General features: G+C 35.9%; 1 protein-coding gene across 4 annotated transcripts; it reads left to right on the top strand.

Annotated features, from left to right (window-relative positions):
• The first annotated feature begins 2022 nt into the window (after positions 1 to 2022).
• On the top strand, positions 2023 to 5184 carry LOC145135815 (kinetochore protein). 4 transcript variants are annotated; one of them, XR_013720050.1, is made up of 14 exons: positions 2023 to 2142; positions 2288 to 2318; positions 2445 to 2512; positions 2710 to 2749; positions 2849 to 2898; positions 3222 to 3341; positions 3430 to 3634; positions 3710 to 3819; positions 3887 to 4051; positions 4132 to 4241; positions 4319 to 4404; positions 4503 to 4618; positions 4722 to 4808; positions 4880 to 5184. XR_013720050.1 is itself a non-coding variant. In XM_079070027.1 (14 exons), exons 1-14 carry the CDS (start codon positions 2062 to 2064, stop codon positions 4944 to 4946), a joined length of 1332 nt encoding a protein of 443 aa, XP_078926153.1. In that variant the 5' UTR covers positions 2023 to 2061; the 3' UTR covers positions 4947 to 5184. The 4 variants fall into 4 exon arrangements, 3 of the variants coding, with proteins under 3 accessions (XP_078926153.1, XP_078926152.1, XP_078926154.1); XM_079070027.1 differs by having other exon boundaries at positions 2023 to 2133; positions 4717 to 4808; XM_079070026.1 differs by having other exon boundaries at positions 4717 to 4808.
• Positions 5185 to 17322: the final 12138 nt, after the last annotated feature.

The following is a 17322-nucleotide window of genomic DNA, read 5'->3' as shown; positions in this document are numbered from 1 at the left end:
GGTCGTCTTTTGTGACAATGTCAGTGCCATGTACTTGGCTTCTAACCCTGTTCAGCACCAACGAACCAAACATGTGGAAATAGATTTACATTTTGTTAGGGAACGCGTTGCTATTGGTCAGGTTCGTGTTTTGCATGTTCCATCTGCTCATCAATTTGTTGATATTTTTACAAAGGGACTTCCTACTCAGTTATTTCCAGATTTTCGGAACAGTTTAAGCATACGAGAACCTCCTGCTCAAACTGAGAGGGGGGGGGGGGTGTTAAATTGCATTATTAATTTTTATACACTGTATAGTGTAGGGTCCTCTTTGTAACTTTTGTATCTATATATATTGATGGAATATACATAAACCCTACGGGTATTTTCACTAATTATCAATTTCAAATTTAATCTTACAATTAATCTTTAACTTACATAGTTTACTTTAAATTAATTAAATTTGAAATTTGAAATCATATATTTATATTTAATTTAATTTTAAAAGTTAATTTATTTTATAAAAAACTTTAGTTAAGGGATAAAACTTTTAGTCCTAAATTACAGACATTAGGGTGGTGGAAGTCCATACTTCCTAACCCTCTCATCCTTAAAGGCTCGCCAATTTTTTTGTCTATTTTGGCGACAACCTCATTTCTTGGTTTCTGTGTCTATCTTGGCGACAACCTCATTTGAGGGTATTTTAGGTAAAATGTGTTTGTTCAATTTCGTTTCATCTTTTTTAAATGGAAATAAAATTTAAAAGTTTAGTTTCTTTTGATTTAGTCTTTGTTCAATCTTATGTATGTCACGTTCACATCAGTCATTATCTTAATTGGTTTTATTATGTTCTTTTATGTCGTCATAAAGACCACCCTATCAAGAGAATGTTAAAAGGGTTGTACAAAATGATCAGTTTTTTATTATACCATTCAATCCAAATGTCGAAGGAAGAAATTATGTGTAAATGACACCTAAGGGAAAATGAGATTATTTTTCTTCTTTTTGTTTAAATTGATTTCAACGTTTGGCAATCACCGTACTTTCACAATCCTCGTCACATGTATAATACTATATGTTGTTAAAAAAAAAACCCTATAATAGAATATATGTATGTGTATGTGTGAACCACACATATGCTCATTGGCTATTACACGGGTTCATTTACGATGACTCTTTCTATAGTGTAAGTGTTCAATTTTTGTAGATTTTTATGACAATTATGCACTAATAGTTATATTAGGTGAATCTCACATGTCTCGCATGAATTTAAATAAAATAATTAAAATATTAATGCTATTAAAAAAAACTTATAAGCATTTGGTTTGCAGATAGTAGAAATTGAATTTATTTTTTGTAAATAAATTGTAAAATTGAATTTTATAGGAAACCATTCATATAGAAAGATATAAAACCATTTATGGTATTCATTATAAAACCACTTATTATAGATAGTTAGTATTGTTAATTAATTTTAAATGTTATAATTTCATATTTCAATAAAAATATATATTTTTTTGTATTTATTAATATAAGTTAATCAATTTATAATAATTATTATTAAAAAGAAATTAAAAATTTTATAAAAATTATAGATGCATAAATACTTACTAATATATATATATATATATATATATATATATATATATATATATATATATATATATATATATATATATATATATACCCTTTTGTGGATTTTATGTTCATTATACCATATACTTTAAAAAAAAATACCATTTTACAAATTTACCCGATAAAATCAAATATTTCTGTCAAATTTAAAGATTTTAATGAACTTAATGATTTTTTATACCAAAAAAAAAAAAAAAAAAAAAAAAAAAAAATCTGCCAAAACGTAAGGGCTTACTGAGCCAGAAATGCACAAAGTGATTAAAAAAAAGGAAAAGTTATATTTATTCAAAGTTAAAAAGTTTTTATACCATTATTCTGTCCATGTATATATTTTAAGAGAATGGGCCATTTTACATTTACGGGCTTATTTTAACAGGGCCATGTGCAAACATAAACCCAGCTGGTGTCTGGTGAGCTGACTGCCGAGGCCCAAGGGTCCGCCGTGAAATGGTGGAACGCCATACCCGCGGAGGTCATCCTTCTTACCAAGGAGAAATGTGGCGGGCCACCGTATTTCCGGTAAGCAATGTGAGATTTAGCACTTATTTCGTGATAACACTCTCCACCCATCAGAATCACAACTTATTTGTTTCAATTCAAGTAGAAATTAACTCAAAATGACATTTAAATTTTGTTGAATTTGTCGTTGCTAGTGACTACTTGTTAATTGCAGGAAAATGAAAATTCTGATCAGAGTATATCAGGTAACGTAATTATAGATGCACTGGTCGATTTTTAGCTTTACGTTCAGCTTGATCTCGTTAATGAGAACTACTGAGATGTTGTTTTTGAAATGCAAACTTGAATTTGGATATGGTATTTGTTTTAAGAGGATGATGATTTGGATGGAGACTTGTCAGAAGATCACGTCTCGTTGGGCATTCCAGCTGAAGAAAAGGTTAATATTCTGCTCTAAGTTCGTGTGTATGCGTTTTGTGTGCAAATTCAACTTCTAAGTATGCTAGAAAGTAGAAACAGAAAGGATTTTTATGAGAGTTTGTTTCTTCATATAACTATCTGCTCAACAGTGTGTTGCTATAGCTATAGCTATACTTTATTTTGTTGTTAGAGCTCATTATATATAAAATTGTGCAGGGTAAAGTACAAATTCTTTCTCAACTTGATATGCTTAGAGGTACAATTCATTCAATCACTACTTCCACTATTGATTGCAATCCTTTTAATTTATCACCTGAAATTACTATTTAAAGAACCATGGTATGATCTTATGCAGATGCTAATGAAGTCATGCATGAACGACATGAAACAAGTTTACTTCAAAAGGTATGTTTTTATGAAAACTTCTGCCAGACCACAATTCATCATCACTCCCTGAGTCCCTTGTGTTGTTATCAAAGTCAATAGCTTTAACTCTTAACAAAAAGTTAGTATGCAATTTGGCTGACTGAAGGGGAAAACTATTGTGGTCTCTCAAAGTGGACAGTAGTCAATTAATATATATATATATATATATATATATATATATATATATATTTCAATTCTGACTTATGGTACTGCTATGATATAGTAATTGTATTCATTCCGGTTGATGCTACAAACTTTGATGGTTTACAAATAGGTTTTCTCTGTCACCTTGTTGTTATTAGAGGCAAGCAGATATCTGTGTGGAAGATGATGTTGAATTTCCATATTTTGCCACCAAAAGCAAATTCACCTACAATCCACAGGGATGCAACTCAGATGAAGAAATTGTCTCTGATAATGAGGTAGGTACATAGCTCTTAATAGGAAAAAAAGAAAGAGAAACAAGGCTTTAAGTTATATTTCTAACAGTGCTGATTGTGCGGTTTTAAGGTGGGAGGAAATTGGTTACAATTGAGTAAATACTTCACTTCAGAGGCTGATAAGTATCAGAAAATGGAACCTCCTTCTAGTTTTGGAGGAAACAGGGCAGATGGAATTTGCACTTGGCTTGCTGCAAATACAGAAGCAGCAGATGCTGATTGTGGTTCCTTTCAGTTTCATCCTGTATCTGCCAGATCAAAAAGGTCATGTAAAGGTAATTTCTTGAAACAAATTCATGTTGACTTAATTCCCTTTCAATTGGTTTTCATCCTTAATCATCTGCTGCCAGGTGGCCAAGACAAAGCCAAAGCCAAAGGCAAGTGCAAGTTTTCTTTTAGGACACAGTTGCATAAGGACCACCTCTTTGAAGATGAAGATGGAACTACAACTACTGTGAAGGTAGCTTATTTATTTGCTCTTTTGTTTTTTAGGGCACAATTTCACATATGATATTGATCTGTTTCAGTGCAATAAAACAAAGTCCACCTCCGAACAGCTTGCTGACAAAAAGAGAAGCATATTATCAGTTAGTGATAATAGATACACAGACATAGACATAGAGGATGATCCCAATTGTTTGGTCAGTGATTCGGAGTCATCAGAAGAAGACAAGGCACCACCACCACCACATGTAATTCTGTTATTACAATTTACAATTTACATATTCCAGTAAAAATAGTTATTAACTGTGATCTATCACATCAAATTCAGGAGCCTAAACAGAAAACCATAGCTGATCAATTTCATGAAGCTTTAGGTGCTGCTTCTACAAACGAAGATGGGGGGCATATGTATGCAGTTTCTAGACATACTCATACAGGGTGGGTGATGGTGATCTAATTTCTATTGTATTGTATTGTATTGTTTATACCAGAGTTCTGAAATCTGATAATTGCAGGTTTGGTTTATTTGGGAAGTTGCAGCATGTAATGCGTATGGAGAAGGAAAGAGATTTATATTTTTTGAGCAAATTGCAAAAACAAGGTACACCCTACATGTTTGTTTGTTAATAAATTCATACAAACATAAACCCTGCTGCCAAATTGAGACAACTTGGATGGATTGTTTGTTAATAAATTCAGATGAAGAGGGTTCTTTTGAGGTGAAGATACTGTCCAGATCTTGGGAAGGAAAGCTGACTGTCTGTTCATGTTCATGTTCATCTTCATGTTCACGTTCTTCCATTGAAAATGAGGAGGTGTGTGTGTGTGTGTGTGTGTGTTGACCACTACCAGATTTGGACATTCTTTATTTATATCTAGTAAATGTCGCTTATACCCTTACAACTGTATGTAGCAAAGGAAGAATTTGAGCATCATATTTAGCTCAAGAATATGTGGCGATGTGGATCTTGATGTTGGGATGATGGTTCGTATTCACCCTCCATGGTATGTACTCATTCCTCTGCAAAATCATTATCTTATTTTTGTATGTCTGATTCGAGCTTTCTCTTTTACAGGAAACAAGTAAATGTAAAGGGGAAGCAACACAACACCATTTTATCTACATATTACTCCCAGATTTGAGCAACTAGTCTTGGGGTTTCTTTCTTCTTCTTGTTGTATTATTTCTAACCTTGTTAAGATTAAATGCAACACTTACCATATGTGATGCCCAGAGCATGGTGCTTACTTGGGGCATACCAGTTGTGCATACTGCATACCTGAAACATATGTTGTACTTTCTGTAGCATCAAATTTGTTCATAGTGCATCCAAATTCTTAAATTTAGCCGAATGCAAAAAGCTCCGTGGTTTGTATGGTTTGACCAACTTAAATGCTTAAATTTAGCCTAATGCAAAAAGAATTTTAATTGCATATGCTTACTTATAGTATAACCAAACAATCCTCAATATGATTATTGGGCCATCATCATGTGCTTCCGATTTCCATATTTATTATGACATTATAATTTCTTTTGATATCATTTTAAATCGTTATAATAAGAGTCAATGACAAGTTACATATACTCCAACATAGTAGATCTGTTCAACAATATCCATATGCTTTTATATGTATAGCATAGTCTTTATTTTTTAGAATGGCAGAAATTTTATCAAGAGAAAAAAATACACTCGTTAGCAAGAAGCTAGACTAACCAAGATACAAAAAGGAAAATATAAACATTATATAATGGTCATCATGGGATTCTTTAACCACATAACCCAATCAAATGACCCCTTAGACCTATATTAGAACACAAAAATAAGGTTACGAGACAATATTGTCAAACAAAAAACTCTTCCTAGGATGCCCTTTCGCAAACAAGGTCTTATTCCTAAAAAGCCACATATACCACATGATAAAGAAAACTCCTTCCGGCACATCCTTGTACAACGTTCTCAAGTGCAGCCCATCAAACCATTGGCTCCAATCGGAAAAAGAACCTCACAAAGGCATATCAATTTTCCACCATCTAAGCACCCAAGCCAATAAATTCACAAAAGTTAGAACAAGAAAAGAAGAGATGATTCATAGAATCCATCCCTCCATTACATAACGAACAATCCAAAGAAGGACTGTTCATACCTCGCAAAAAAAGGTTCAAACGAGTCAGAAATCTATCAAGCATCAATCGCCAAATAAAAATATTCACCTTTAAAGACACCATCTTGGACCATCTCGAATTAATAGCAACCGACACATACAAAACCGAATCCACAAAGGTACAAGCAAAGGCAACCATAAACACACCTGAGCCATCCAATTTCCAAACTCACATGTCAACAACCTCACCAAGAACAAGGGAACCAAGAAAACCACCAAGATCACTACCTTCTTCACTCTCAGATCCTCTCAAAAGAGGCCTCCTAAAAGACGAAAATGAAATATGTAAAAGATTTCATCTGTATCTACTCATGTATATCATTTATTTAGGATATATCTTGTTTTGCTTTAGTTATTATATCTTCCTTTTTTAACTCGTTGTTTGTATTTATATTCCAAACATTTTATCAATATGATTAAGAAGTTTTGATATCTATTATGGTATCAGAGTGGGTTATCAACCCTAGCCGGAAATCATGACCAAGTTCGGAGAAGAAAGCGACGCCGCCAAAGATGGTTTAATCGACAAACAAATCGATGTTAACTCCATCTACTACATACATGCATCTGACTATCCAAAGCATATGCATGTCAATGATCTTCTAAACGACAACAATTATGGTGACCGGAAGGAAGAGATGCAGAACTTCCTTTTCGCCAAAAACAAAATCAGTTTCGTTGATGGAACGTTGGAGACACCTGAGGAAGGAATGCCTGATCTGATGATGTGGAGAAGGTGTGATGCGATAATCAATGGATGGCTCACCACCGCTATGGAGAAAAAAAATTTAGAAGTAGTGTCAAGTATGCCAAGCGTGCCAAAGAAATATGGGAAGACCTTGAAGAATGTTTCGGTAAGGAAAGTGCCCCTCGTGGATATGAACTGAAACAAACCCTCACTTTGAGTCAACAAGACAAGCTTCCGTCTCAGCGTATTACACCAAACTACGGGGAATTTGGGACGAAATACAGTCGGCATCGCCTACGCCTAAGTGTACATGTGGTTTAGAGAAAAGAATGGCAGAAACCAAAGAGAATGAGCGTCTGTATGAGTTTTTGATGGGTCTTGAAGACAAATTTGGAACCATAAAAACTCATATTCTCTCTATGAAGCCAACACCAAGTCTTGGGACAGCCTACCATTTGTTGGAAGTATTATGGTTTATGTTGGAGTTCTGGATACCCCTTGGATCGTGTGAACACTTTCCGAACTGATATTTCTACCTATGCCTGGGTTGCAAGAAATTCAGTCTAGGATAATCCAAGAGGACAATTACAAATCTAGGCACAGAAATCGTAAGCCAGATTGCTAGAAGGATTCTATGTTCGTTTGAAGAAAAGAAAGTTAATCATTGTGTATCTCTTCCCAAAGAAAAGAGTTGTTTATATAATAAACGAGATTTAGGGTTTGCCTCTTAGGGTTGGCCGTCATGGGTTGCTTTTGAAGCAAGTCAGCGAAATTCGGAATTTAATGCGGAAATCAAGGGTTTCCAAAACTGACGAATTTCGTTAGTTTTACCATAATCATCCTCAAGAATTCAATTTTCCCACTATGGTCCTATATGTAAAATTCGGAGACCTTTTCCTACTATGGTCCCAGCCAGGGGCTCTGCCCCTTGGACCCCGCTAGGGGCGCTGCCCTTAGACCCTGCCAAAGGGGTGTTGCCCCTTTGGAAACCCCGGACCCCTGACTTGTCGTCAAATCGACTTCTGATTCGATCTTATACATGTGTGCACTCCACACATACCCGAACATAAATTAGAGTACAAATTATGAAGCCCCTTAGCTCACATGTTAGTTCCACTTACATAAAATGACATGGTGACACTAAAATCACCAACACCACCTAGTTGCTGAAGACGGACAACAAAGGGCCATCAGCTATGTGAAGAAACCTGATGTGGAATCCGCTGCCTTCCAAGCCTTCTCACAAAACATCAGCTCTGTGAAGAAACCTGATGGTGCTAGTGAGGAAGTGATATGTTGCATGTTTTGGAACAAAGATGGGCATACATACGAAGGTTGCTTCGAACGTATTAGCTATCCAGAATGGTGGCCTGGCAAGACTAAAAGAGAAGGAAAAATTCAATCAACGGAGGTCAAAATAAAACCAAAGGCTGCACAAGTCAGTCTCGATCCAAGTCCCATACCAAGCCTTACTAGCGAGCAATACATATGATTGGTGAAACATTTTTCCACCGATTATTCCACTTCAGAAACTCCTACGGTCAACATGGCTGGTAAGACAAAGCTAAACATCAATTGGGTTGTTGACTCTGGTTCTACTGAGCATATAGTTAGCAATCTTGATTTTTTTACATGAATGGTCTAAACAATCCCATGATATTGTTACTATTCCTAACGGTGAAAATGTGTCAGTTGAGGGCTTTGGAACGACCATCCTAACTAAGGACCTAAAATTGAAAAATGTCCTTTACATACCCTCATTCAAAACCAATATCTTATTTGTTAGTCAACTAACAAAGGTCTTAATTGTGCTGTGACTTTTTTTCATGATTTTTATATCATACAGGACTTAGTTTCGAAGAGAGTGATTGGCACGGGTGAGTGTAAAGATGGTCTTTATCGCATGAAATCTAGAATAAGTGGAGGTGTGGTGATGGAAGTCTCAAAAGATGGGAATTGGCACAAGAGATTAGGGCATGCGTCTGAAGAAAAGCTTCGTCAAATTGCGTGTTTGTCTGGATCCAACAAATCCACAGAAAATAATTTTTGTGCTTCTTGTATAAAGGCCAAAGAAACTCGTTTACCTTTTCCTAGTAATTCAAAAAAACGTTAGAATGCTTTGATTCAATACATTGTGACATTTGAGGAAGTTATCATGTACCATCAGAAGACGTAGGAAAAGGATCAAAACCCAACCAAACCATCTAAATGATTTTTCTACGAGACTCCCTCCCTCCATAGACCACACTCTACCCGATACTAGTCACTATAGTTCCACGGTACACACTATGTCTAACTTTGTTTCTTATGAAAAGTTTTCTAAATTGCACAAATGTTATTTAGCCGCCATCATTGAACATGATGAGCCAAGAAATTATTACCAGGCAGCTAAAGATGCTCGATGGCAAGAATCCATGCAAAATGAAATCAATGCATTGGAACGGAACAAGACATGGACTTTAGAGACCTTGCCTCCTGGAAAACGAGCAATTGACTCAAAATGGGTGTACAAAATCAAGTTCAAACCAACAGTAGAAGTGGATCGTTACAAAGCCCATCTAGTTGCGAAAGTCTTTACATAGATGGAAAGGGTTGACTTCCACGAGACTTTCACTCCTATTGCAAAACTGCTCATTGTACGCACCTTGTTGGTCGTGGCAGTCAAGAATAATTGGTTTATCCACCAACTAGATGTTAATAACGCTTTTCTTCATGGTGATTTAGCAGAGGAAGTTTACATGAAGATTCCTCAAGGTTTTGGAAGAAACGGATACACTCGGGTTTGTCGCCAACGCAAATCTCTTTATGGCCTTCTCCAAGACTCTCGAAACTGGTATCAAAAATTCATCCATGCTTTACTCAACATTGGTTTCAAGCAGTCCAAGGCTGATCATTTACTTCTTATCTACATATCAGACACTTCTTTCATCGTTGTCCTCATTTATGTAGATGATGTTATTATCATGGGGAATAACGATGCAAAAATTAGAGAATTCAAACTTCATTTACACAATCAGTTTAGTATTAAAGATCTTGGTCCTCTAAAATATTTCTTGGGCATCGAAGCAAGTCGAACGAAAGAAGGGTTGGTACTTAGTCAGAGAAAGTACACCTTAGATATTTTAAAAGATGGTGGTCAACTAGGTTGTCAACCAAGTGCTTTCCCCATGGAGCAAAACCGATAGCCCTCCTGTCGATAACACCCATTATCGTCGGCTGATCGGTCGACTCCTGTATTTACAAGTAACAAGACTAGATATCTCATATGCAGTAAATTTACTCAACCAATTTGTTTCCGACCCTCAACAAAAGCACTTGGATTCTGCCATTCGTGTCGTTCTCTACTTAAAAGCCAATCCAGGACAAGGTATTCTACTTCCAAAAACAGGAGGCCTTGAACTCACTGCCTTTTGTGATGCTGATTGGTTGGGGTGTCAGTTCTCTAGACGATCTCGACATGGATACCTTGTTTTATTAGGTGGAGCCCTTATTTCCTGGCGGACCAAGAAACAATCAGTAGTACCACGTTCTTCCGCTGAAGCAGAGTATAGAGCAATGGCTACCACTGTAAACGAGATTATGTGGTTGCGTTGGTTGTTGAACGAACTTAACGTCAGTCAAAATGCTCCTACTCCACTTTTCTATGATAATCAAGCTACTAGGCAAATTGCTAATAATCTCGTTTTTCATGAACGTACTAAACACACAGAAATGGATTGCTATTTTGTTAGAGAACAAGTAGAGTCTAAAGAAATTGCTACTGAATTCATCAGCACTACAAGCACTACAAACCAAGTGGCTGATATCTTCACTAAAGCACTCAACGTCGAGCGTCTACGGTCCTTTTGGGGAAAGTTGGGTATTCGTAATCTTCATGCTCCAACTTGAGGGGGAGTGAAAGATTCCATCCATATCTAGTCATATCTATCCTTCATTTAGGATATATCATGTTTTGCTTTAGTTATTATCTCTTCCTTTTTTAGCTTGTCGTTTGTATTTATATTCCAAACATTTTATCAATATGATTAAGAAGTTTTGATATCTATTAATATGACCCATCTTCTCAGCAATAGTTATATCCTTATTAAACTCTAAAGCATAGAGCCTATGAAAACGAATACAAAAATGAGCATCACCCAACCAAGTATCCTTCCAAAACGAAGAAGAAGCCCCGTTGCCAATCACTTTTTCACAACTATGCACCAAATTAAACACCCTTATAACCAAGATTCAACATTGCCCTAATGATATCCAGCCACAAAGAAGACCGATTAGGAGGAGGAGGGTGATCCAAGAACCCATGATCACCATGAACTGCTTTGATCACTGAAACCCAAAACGGTTCTGGTTGGGTACGAAAATGCCATTTCCATTTAAATAAAAGTGCCATGTTAAGAGAAAAAAAAACGTCCAATACCAAGACTGCCATTTTCCTAGGAGGGTAAAAGCTTATCCCAACTAAACCACGCCATTTTGTTCTCTTCCTTCACGGCTCCCCTAAAAAATTACTTACCAAAGCTTCCAATTTAGACAAAACACCCATATGAGCCTTAAAAAGAGACATAAAATTTGTAGGAATAGAACCTAATACTGACCTTAAAAGAGTCAAACGGCCCCCCACTGATAAAGATGGTAAATATCTAATATGTAATGATCAATGATCTAAGTATATTATTTTTAATAAGAGATGCGGTTTAAACCACAATAATTAGTTTTTTTTAAAAAAAAAAACCTCAAACAACACAATATAGTGTGATTTTAACAAAATAATGAACTGTAAATCTTTCCACGGAAGTTCAAACCATGCAAGATTATTTTCAAAATTTTAGAAAAGTGGTATTTGACTTTAACGACCACCAAAAGAAAAGATACCTCACATAATAACCACTTTTTTCGAAAACATGAGGATAAGACCACGATCGTAAAAAATCATCAATTTAGAAAATATACTAAATTTTCCGAATGTACTGCCAATTATAAGATCTTCGAATATATATTTTTTTAAGTGGTCCCCTTCTATTTAAGATGATGTCTTCTTCACAATTTTCTCATAGCTTCAACAAAATTAAATTTAAAATCATTGTGTTTAGTTCTCCTAAAGAATGTGTTCGGAAATCAAAATAAATATCTTCAAAAATATGTGAAGAAATTATATTTTCGAAATCCATTTTGCACAAATAGAAGTAGGTTATATGAGCTAGGTTCAAGTATCTAACTAATTATTGTGCGGATATCGTATGCTATGAGAATTACTAAGAGAATAAATTGTTTAGCAATGCGAATACGTTCAACCTTACAAAAATATCATCATTTTCATGCATTCTCGCTAATTATTATTTATTTTTGTTCTCACACATCGTTTTTCACTCATTTTCATTCTGACAGAATACGACCCAATAAACATTCTGACAAACATTCTGACAGAAATGAGAATAATAATAATAAGTGTATAATAACATTATAGACGATTTAATTAGTGAGAATGTGTGTTAATGACAATAGTTATATATGATTGAACGTATTTATATTATCAAACAACATATTTTTTTTATCATTCTCATAGCATACGATATCCGCATAATAATTAGTTAGAATAGAATAACCTAAGCCTAGGTTATATAATAGAAAATTGTTAAAATATCGAGACATGATTTTCAAAATACTTTTGTAACTTAGTTTTTTCTTCAAAATTATTGAACTAGCACAAAAATGAAATTTATATTTTAGATAGAAGTAGTTTGAAAACTACACATGAAATTTCTAAATGCTTTTTATAGTTGATAAACTATTTGTTGGCAAAAAGTCAGACTGTATATGCTCGGGAGATTATCAAAACAAGAGAAATGAAACTATAGAGTCATGTACATGGTGCCTTTAGGCGCACATACTACCACCAACAACGAAAGTTAGAAGTCTTGGCCAATCTTGTTGCCAACATTCTTCGTTAATCTAAGCGTTGGAACTATCTTGTTAATAACATATTGTTCCATCCTACGACCCTATATATATATATATATATATATATATATATATATATATATATATATATATATATATATATAGGATTCCCTTCCCTTAGTATCCTCGTGACTCCCTTAACTGGAATACGGATTTTGTGCTTCCAATAGTACGGGCCCAATACTACCTTCCATGGATCTTGTGCTTCCAGTAGTACGGACTCAATACTACCTTCCACACCTATCCGTACTGTCCTCAAGAGTCGTCCCATGATGTGTAATTTATTATACCTACTAGTTTTACCAACCATCTACTTAACTATTACGACTTAAGGCAATGGACCTTTTCGCAAATAATATAGCACAAATAGTCGGACATCGAACACAAGGAACATATTTAATTATCTAATTTAACTACTAAAAATTAACCTAAAACAAAGCAAAAATATAATTGGTTTTAATCTGATTTTGCAAGTTCAGACAAACTTAATCACTTAACTAACGAATTCAATCAATTACTAAAAACACTTCCATTTAGTTCAAATCCACTTCTCCTCTATGGTTATCTACTAATTATGGATTATTAATGTTGGCTATTATATTATTATGTAATTAGCAATTCAAGTCAAAATTTACTAATAATTTCTCTAATTCATGTAAAACTATGTATGGTCATACACTAGCAAACACATAATCAAATATAAGATGTAAACAAGCTATGTAAGATTAAACACAATTGTGATCACAATTTATGTTCTCTAGCACAACTAAATTAGTTACTTTAATTACTTATCTAAGATTGGATCGATCTAAGCTCTAGCAATTTAATGGTTACTAAACTACTAGGTAACAAGTTCATATAATTTAATGTTCACTAAGCTACACAGAACCTGAATTCAAGCAATTAAAACATCTAATATTAACATGCTAGGTAAAGATAATCAAACACAAGCTCATAACCAACAATTAAAATCCATAAATCAATGATTAAACCATAGAGTTAAAGCTTCATCTAGCTAAACAGAAGCTACTAGATTCAGCTACTCATGGCTGAAAACATGAACACAAATTCAATTAAAATCGACATGATCAAGTGTACCAAACTATGATGATGAATGTATTATTCAATCTCTTGATCTTCAATTAAGCCTCTTTCAATGAATGCTTTTTCGCACTTATCTCTGTGTTATTTTTCTCCAGAAGTCCCTCTGAAAAACCTCTAAAACCTCCTTAAATCGTGAAAGTGAATGAATATATATAGTTTTGGGAATGTTCGCGCTCCACGTCGTGAACAGTGATTCCACGTCGTGAGTTGAGATGAATCCTTATTGGGCAAGGACTCTGACTTCCCATGCACTTATCTTCTAGAACACTCACTTCACGTCGTGTAAGCCATGGCCACGTCGTGATTTGGCCTTTTCGCAGAGATTTTTCTTCTTTAAAGCTTCCATCCTTCAAAGTTCCACTAAGTGACACCCTAAATTCCAACATTCCATAATCCCACTAAACCACGCATCTGCTAATGCTAACATGACTCCTAGGATTCCCTTCCCACCATTCTCTTCCATCAGTTGCAGACGAAACCTCCACTAACACCCGCTAACCACCTTACAAATATAATTACATGCAACAGACACTAGATAATTTTTCGACTGCAATGTCTCATACAACAACGGTTGGACTCAAACAAGAGCTGAGTAACAGAGTTAAACCTAACATTCTAAAATTATCTAATTTTTGCAACATGTAACCTAGCATATTCGCTTGATAAGTCAACTAGCACTAGCAGTGGTTCTTAAAAGCACAAAACAAGCAGCATTAGAGCATCGAGTTCTAACCAGAGCACTGCCTAATAGGCCATCCTAACATATCATTAGTAATCCATACTAGCATGCAGTTCTAAAGGCTCATAAAGTAAGCATACAAAGGCATCTCTCCTATCACACAATTCTAAGCAGATCCTTAGCCCTAATCTAGCATGTTATTCATATATTCACATACTGAATCAAAATCACGCATGGAACACTTACTTGAGCTCGGTCGATTGCATGCATCACACCCTTCTTTCTATTAGTAATCTCTTTAGAAAATAAATTATTTTATAAAAACTTAACAAACCCTCAGTTTGAGTTCAGACACACCCGAGTGTGTGTCTGAATCCCTCAAAACAAGGCTCTGATACCAACTTTAAATATCCCAAAAATTATAAGTAAAATTTTCATCTTTTGGTTAACCAAAAACCATCAAGTATTTATATAAAACCATACATAAGTATGTCAATGTGAATATAGTTATCAAAGTACAATTCCCAAAATCATAAAAATATTGAACATGGGTGGATGCGCTTCGATCAGGTCGGGCCCTTCCCCTTCAAACCGAAAGTACCTAAAACATAAACTTATACCGTAAGCACAAAGCTTAGTGAGTTTCCCCAAAATACCACATGTTATACATACAATGAGCCTCACTTGATATCCATCGGGCCCTGCCCGGTACAGATTTGTCAGTAACATGTGACGAGCCCTGCCCGACACATCTATCAGGCCCCACCCAGTACACATACAAACACATACAATACCTGCAAGAGTCACACAAACAACTAGCATTCTATAAACATAAATCAATGGGTCGGCATTGGTGCCTTCGACCCGCCAAATACTGTGAGAAGACTCACCTCAGTCAGATGATAAACAGTCACATACAAGTTGCTACGATGGCTCCTCACACTGAACACATTCAAACCAACAATAATCACTATTTAGAGTATTAACCCACAATAAAACCCCAAATCATAAACCCTCTCACAAAAGGGTAAGAGACCATTTTACCCTTCCTACTCCAGACCCAACAAGCCATGACCCAAGGCCTAAACTAGTCCAAGCCCAAAAATGGCCCAAAAGTCCTCCTGGTGAGAACGCCATGCGTACCACCTTTATGCCCAACATACTAGACTACGACCAAAAGGGAATTCAGGTCGAGCTCGTTACGTCCCCGGGTACCAGGAAGGTATGCTTGGCATATGCCACAGATGCCCAAAACTCGACTTTAAGCACTTAATGCATTAAGACCAAATGTCCAAATCACAGATCTTGCTTTTGGGAATGTCTTGAATGATAAAGTCGACAACTTGATGCCTTTGTGTAACGTCTCATGAAAGAACCCATTTCTAAACTTTCGTATTTCTGAAAGACCCAAACTTTCATACTTGACAATTGTTACTCCAAAACATGCTACATGCATATTCATAAAAACAATATTTTATATTGGTAAAGTAATTACAAACTACTAGATACAAACCGACTATGTTTTAATATTTTACATAACCACCCAGGATATTGTAATTTTATACAAACATAAACCGGAATACAAAAGTAATAGTAAAAAATATTCTACATCTTCCGACAGTATATAACCATACTGCTTACTTATCTCCTGCAATTGTTAAACACTGAGAGGGGTAAGCGGTGACGCTTAGTGAGCTCAATAATAGATACAATATAACGTTATGCCATATATATATACTTCAATATGGCAGAAGCAAAGAGGAACAAGAAACAACTAGGGCATATGTGAATCATGTGACCAAATTTCCATATCAATCAATGATTTGATTCAAAGATATACAATCAACGAGACATAACAATTTCCATACTTGATATACATCAATAACACTTTGGCCCAAATGGCACAGAAAACATACAATTTCTGATTATAATTTTGCTAGAATATACAGGCTTTCAGCCCTACATAGCCCTATGCCAATACCAGAAGTTATACGGGTCATGCTCTACATGGCCAAAGGCACAAAGCCATTACCAGAAGTGATACGAGACATGCTCTACATGGCCAAAGGCATAAATCCGATACCAGAATAATACGAGACATGCTCTACATGGCCAGAGGCTCAAAGCCAATACCAGAAGTGATACGAAGTATAAAAAACCAAAATAACTCAGGAAAGCATTTAGCACATATAACACATAACATACAATTGTTCCTATATATATTAAACTCACCGTGAAATAACCGGGGGTTAAAATAGTAATTTGGGCAGCACTTCGGCTCTAAATATAACTTCCTTCGTTGAAAACCGGGAGATTTATTGAAAACAGGGCTCTGCAAGGGTTGGGCTTCAAACCGAAAAGATAAATTTCTCGGGCTTCTCGGGCACTTCGGGGCGTGTTCCGGGTGTTAAAAATGATACCGGGGCTTCGGGGGAAGTGAAAGTAGTTAAAATATGGGTTTAAGGGTGAAAAGTGACAATTTTCCAACATTTACCCGGGAGGTCTCGCACCCCTTATATAGGGCCGAGGTTCGGATCCGAAGCGAGAGGGAGAGGGCAGGTGGCTGCGAAGCTGCGAGGCTCGGTACACGCGGCAGAAGGGCGAGGCTCGGATGCGAGGGTCGGGACAGCAGGCGCGTTTCGGACTTGACACGGAGGTGACACGCGTCGGAAGGCCATTGGACCTCGCATCGCTTGGTTCTCCGACTCGGACACGCGTCTGCATGCGAGAAGGGCGAGGTGGCCGAAGCTGAGCCCTGCGATTCTTCTCGGTTTTCAAGGATTTTCTCGATTTTTGAGCCCCGAACTTTTAAAATCCTTAACTTTCGCATACGAGCTCCGTTTTTTACGTTCTTTATATGCACACGTAGGGAAAATTATGCTCTACAACTTTCGTTTAGACTTCGTCGGATAATTTTGACTTTATTT

This window comes from Lactuca virosa, chromosome 9 (assembly GCF_052849685.1).
Source record: "Lactuca virosa cultivar CGN04683 chromosome 9, Lactuca_virosa_CGN04683_v6, whole genome shotgun sequence".
Taxonomy (NCBI): Eukaryota; Viridiplantae; Streptophyta; class Magnoliopsida; order Asterales; family Asteraceae; genus Lactuca; species Lactuca virosa.
Note: the sequence above shows the minus strand (reverse complement) of the source record. Positions and strands in the feature narration are given on the sequence as shown.